This window comes from Malaya genurostris, chromosome 2 (genome assembly GCF_030247185.1).
Source record: "Malaya genurostris strain Urasoe2022 chromosome 2, Malgen_1.1, whole genome shotgun sequence".
NCBI classification, from domain to species: domain Eukaryota; kingdom Metazoa; phylum Arthropoda; class Insecta; order Diptera; family Culicidae; genus Malaya; species Malaya genurostris.
Genome location: NC_080571.1, coordinates 253,405,928 through 253,410,447, shown reverse-complemented (window position 1 = coordinate 253,410,447; position 4,520 = coordinate 253,405,928). Strand labels below are relative to the sequence as shown.

Below are 4,520 nucleotides of genomic sequence, written 5' to 3'. Positions count from 1 at the left end.
ACCCATGTCGCTTCCGGTGAAGAAATGTAAACAAAACTTATCTCGATTTCCGCTAAATAGTGGGTCAGCATTTTCTCATTCCCCATCATCATGGAGTCATTTCCCATGTGTGATCCGGCAATGATAAGCTTTCGAGTTTGTGTGAATCAAACCTCAACGGTTTCTTTGTTTTGATTCTGTTTCCGCAGCTATGAGGGGAGTGGAACCGCTCGAATGTTTTTGTTTCGGTGGAAATCCCTTCCGTAGTGCAGCAAGTGTTCCAAGCACTTCGCATTTCGCTACGGGCCACGGCGTTACGTGGCGGCGACGAGAGTGACTAGGCACGTTTTTCTTTTTGGATTTTTCGAGAGAAGAATAGTTCTCAAAGGGGACCGAGTTTCACGGACCGAGCACGGAACGGACGCACATCATTTCTTGCGTTGAAAGTACAATTTTCACCCTCGATTGAGTCTGCCGCTCGTAATTGTGATCTAATTCGAAGCGATTCCGAGTAGACAATGGGCGACCGACCAGACCGCCTGATGGGGATGATCCCGGCAGGATGAGAGTCTGACTTATATGAAACCATCTTAAAGATTCTCTAATTAAGATAGAAATCCTGACAATGGGTTTTCAAGGATTGATTGATTTGCTCTATTTTGTTTGCTTTTTCGGTTCTTCCACAACAATAGTTGTGGAAGATTTTTGATTACAGCCGAAGAGTATTATAACTGAAACGCTATAACGGGAAAAATCTGTAGGGTTTCTTTCAAATGCTTCTGAATTTTTCGGTGTATTGTTGAATAACTTGCAGCTAAAGTGGGGAGACAAAATGAAATGATAATCGAAACATCCATCAAATCACTGCCTTCTATCTCACCTCGTAAACCATTCGATCAAACTTTCTCAATAGCGGCTTGTTTTCTATAATTCTACATCGCTTCTTTAATTTAAAATTTTCCCGACGTAACTTCTGTTTCCGTTCCAGCAGATCGCACAGATAAATACGATTTTCCACTATATTGCCCTGGACTTCCGCTAAGTCATCCTGCTTATCAAGAATGTTGTTCTGAAAGGTGAACCATTTTTCCCGGACGTGTGCCGCCTTCAAAATGTCACTTTCGTACTGGGTCCGTGCTTTGGTCATCTCTTTGCTAGTTTCGTCGATCTTCTCGCCGGTACGGCTGACTTCCGCCTGCAGGTCGTGAAGTTCATCCAGTCGAATGTTCTTAATTTGACCATCCAGCTGCGAGTTTCGACGATTAAGAAATTCCAGCTCCCGATAAACGGCAATCAGCTTGCTGCGTTGCCCCGACAGAGCGGCTCGGGCGGTACTCATCCGATCCAGAAGGGATTCCGTTGAGGGCATAACTTTACTGTCAACCGACTTACGTACCGTCATTGCAGCAAGCTTTTGCAATTTGAGGTAGCTGAGTTCCATGGCTTTGTTGAAAGTATCCAGCTGTTGGGCGTGTTTGGTTTCCACCAGCAACTGGTATTCCGAAGCTCGGTACTCGAGTTCCGGTGGCTCTGACTATGCAGTAAAATTCATTCAACAAAACATAAAATGGCTAGATAGTGATGCTAGGATTGCCTACCTCTAAATCAATGGTTTGTGATTCAAATCGTTTGACACTAAGTTTGCGAAAACTTTCTACCATCAGCGATTCCCGCTGTACACTTGAAACTTGCCGAAGCCTTGCCCGGATGTCATCATCCGATTGTGAACTTTCTTTGAGTTTACTGATTTCTGGAGTTTCCTGATCCGTATTTGTTTTAGATGATGTACGAGAAGCTTGGCGAAACGGGCATGATTAGGGATACTGTACAGAACAGCTTTTCGGTCTTACCTTCTGTTGCATCCTGATTACCGAATAGAGCATCCAACACGCTAAAGGAGGAGCAACTTTTACTTCTTTCCGATGTTTTGACAATCGGCATTTTTGCGAACGTTTTTAGAAGTAACTATTTTTTAAATTTTTAGAAGCCATCCACAAATGCTAACTTGATTTAATAAATTTCTGCAAATATTAGAAGACAATTACATGAACATGACATAACCGCAAACTGTTCACATAATTTCACAAAACGAGCTGGATGATTGTCATTTGACAGTTATCAGTAAACATTTGGGGGTTTTTGGTTTGTACGTAAAGTACATATTTAGTTTCGATGGACATGTAAACAAACCACCGGTAAATGTAAAAAAATTAACTTTATTCATCATGAGTTCATCAGTGATGTTATCTTGCAAAACCTAATTATGTTTCGCACAATGTCGACACTAGTTTGTATAAATCTGTTTAGAGTGGGGCGACTTGCAATTTTTAAATTCAAACGAATTCTGATGAACTTTTAAATTGTAAACAAACCATCAGCGGCTGCCAAAAAAAGTTCATTCTGTTCATTTTGTGAGGTAATGTCATGTTCGTACAAAACTTAATAACATGGAATAGAATGATGCGGAATGAATATGTAAACAAACAACTGATAGCTATCAAACGATGTTCATTCGGCTCATTTTGTGAGGTTACGTCACTTTTGTGCAAAACCGTGCGAAAGCTGCACTTAAACCGTTCGTTTTTACCAATTACACTACACCAGTGCTACACTTTTTCTACACCGATACCACTGGTGTAGCACTCATCAAAAGTTCGGTGTAACTCTGGGCAATGGAATCGTTTATTGTAGTCAAGGGTTACTGTTTATGTTTTCATCATATTTGTTCGTTTATTCATGCCATGGTATAGCACTGCACCAGTGTAGTGCAGTTTAAAAACGAAAACGATATTAGAAACATGACATAACCGCAAACATGAACATGACATAACCTTAAGTTTATGTTTCGTCTTCGACTCATCAGTGCGTCAGCAGATTATGTTGAACTGCTGACGCAAACCCCCGGATCAACATAATCCGCTGAGCAGAAGTAAAGTTAATGCTACTTGCAAGACCCTTTTTTTGCCAGTAATATTAACTTTACGTCTGCTCAGCGGATTATGTTGATCCGGGGGTTTGCGTCAGCAGTTCAACATAATCTGCTGACGCACTAATGAGTCGAAGACGGAACGTAAACTTAAGTAAAAATGGTTATGTGCACCTAGCATAAATTTGGGGGTAAAAGCAAACTTTTTCCCCTTCAAATTACCATGACATAACCGCAAACTGCTGACATAATCTCACAGTTATCAATGGTTCGATCACGCGTTCATTCCGATTTCAACGCGCATACTCGAGTAGGTAAAAAAATCACTGATAGCCGGCAAATATGAACTGTTCTCATCACGAACGACGTCATCTTGTAAAACCTCATTAGGTTTTTCCATTCCGATATAGAAGGGCTATGTAATCACTGTGAAAACCGACTTTTGAACCGAGGCCTGGAGGGCCAAGTGTCATATACCATTCGACTTAGATCATTGAGTACACAAAATGTCCGTTTGTATGTATGTGTGTATGCTCAAAAACGTGCAGTTGATTTTCTCGGAGATGGCTGAGCCGATTATTACAAACATATGTCGTTTTCGGTTGATGCCAAACCTAACACAGTTTCCTCCCAAACTGCTGTCAAATTGTTTGTTGGAAGCTAGTTTCAAGCATAATTTCAAAATTATTGAACTGAAAATCGAGTCAGTTTCGAACCTGGTTTTTATATCACGTTTGATCAAACCTCCGATGCTAAGTGCGAACCCAAAGAAAGTTTCGTGGAAAGTGTTTGTTTGATGAAACTACTCTGGGTCAGTTTCAGTTTTCTCAAGCGAAAACGACAAAAGATTCAAATGAAAGGTCTTTCGGTCCTATAGCCTGTTATTGAATTTTACCCCAACTGAATTTTCTGTTCAAGAGTAACGGGTTAAAATGAAAAAAATTAAAGAATAGTGCACTCCTTTTTCTCAAAGACCCCATAACCGATTATCTTAAACTTAGATTGAATTGAAAGGTTTCTTTTGAATTTCATTTTGATTTGACTTACAGTTCCGGAGTCACAGGGTACTATGTGCATAAAAAGGGCACTCGATTTCCTCTATGATCGCTCAACCAATTTTCACAAGCTTTAGTTCAAATGAAAGCTCTTATAATCCCATGAAGTATGAAAAATTCATAGTTCTTCAATTGAACAGATTTGCTTTGTTCATGACCAAATACACTGATTTTGGGCATACCGGATTATCATTCCCGGTCCCGGAAGTACCGAAAAAAGTGATCGTGCTCTTCAAATCGGAGATCACTTCAACTTTATAAAAACGGCTGGACCGATTATCAGAAACTTAGCCTATAAATGAGAGGTTATATGGTCCCATAAGTAAGGGTAGAATTTTGTTCGGATTCGATTTCCGGTTCCGGAGTTATAGGGTCGAGTGTGTATAAAATTGCAACCTGTCATTTAGAGCGATAATGCAAAAAACAAGGGAAAATTCTTCTAAATTTGGCTTAAAAATGTTTTAATTTGTAGGTTGTGCTAGTTTACTGGTAATACGAATCAATTTTAGCTTTGCCGATTCCATGTTCCCAGTTCCGGAAGTCCCGGAAATAGTGGTCAA

The 4,520-nt window shown here is 40.2% G+C and overlaps 1 protein-coding gene across 1 annotated transcript; it reads right to left on the bottom strand.

Moving 5' to 3' along the window:
* Positions 1–214: 214 nt before the first annotated feature.
* On the bottom strand, positions 215–2,140 carry LOC131429527 (coiled-coil domain-containing protein 96-like). Its single transcript, XM_058593705.1, has 4 exons — positions 1,830–2,140; positions 1,578–1,774; positions 860–1,513; positions 215–793 (listed from the first exon to the last, which is right to left on the bottom strand). The coding sequence occupies exons 1-4, from the start codon at positions 1,918–1,920 to the stop codon at positions 749–751; spliced, it is 987 nt and encodes a 328-aa protein (XP_058449688.1). The 5' UTR covers positions 1,921–2,140; the 3' UTR covers positions 215–748.
* Between the last annotated feature and the right edge of the window lie 2,380 nt (positions 2,141–4,520).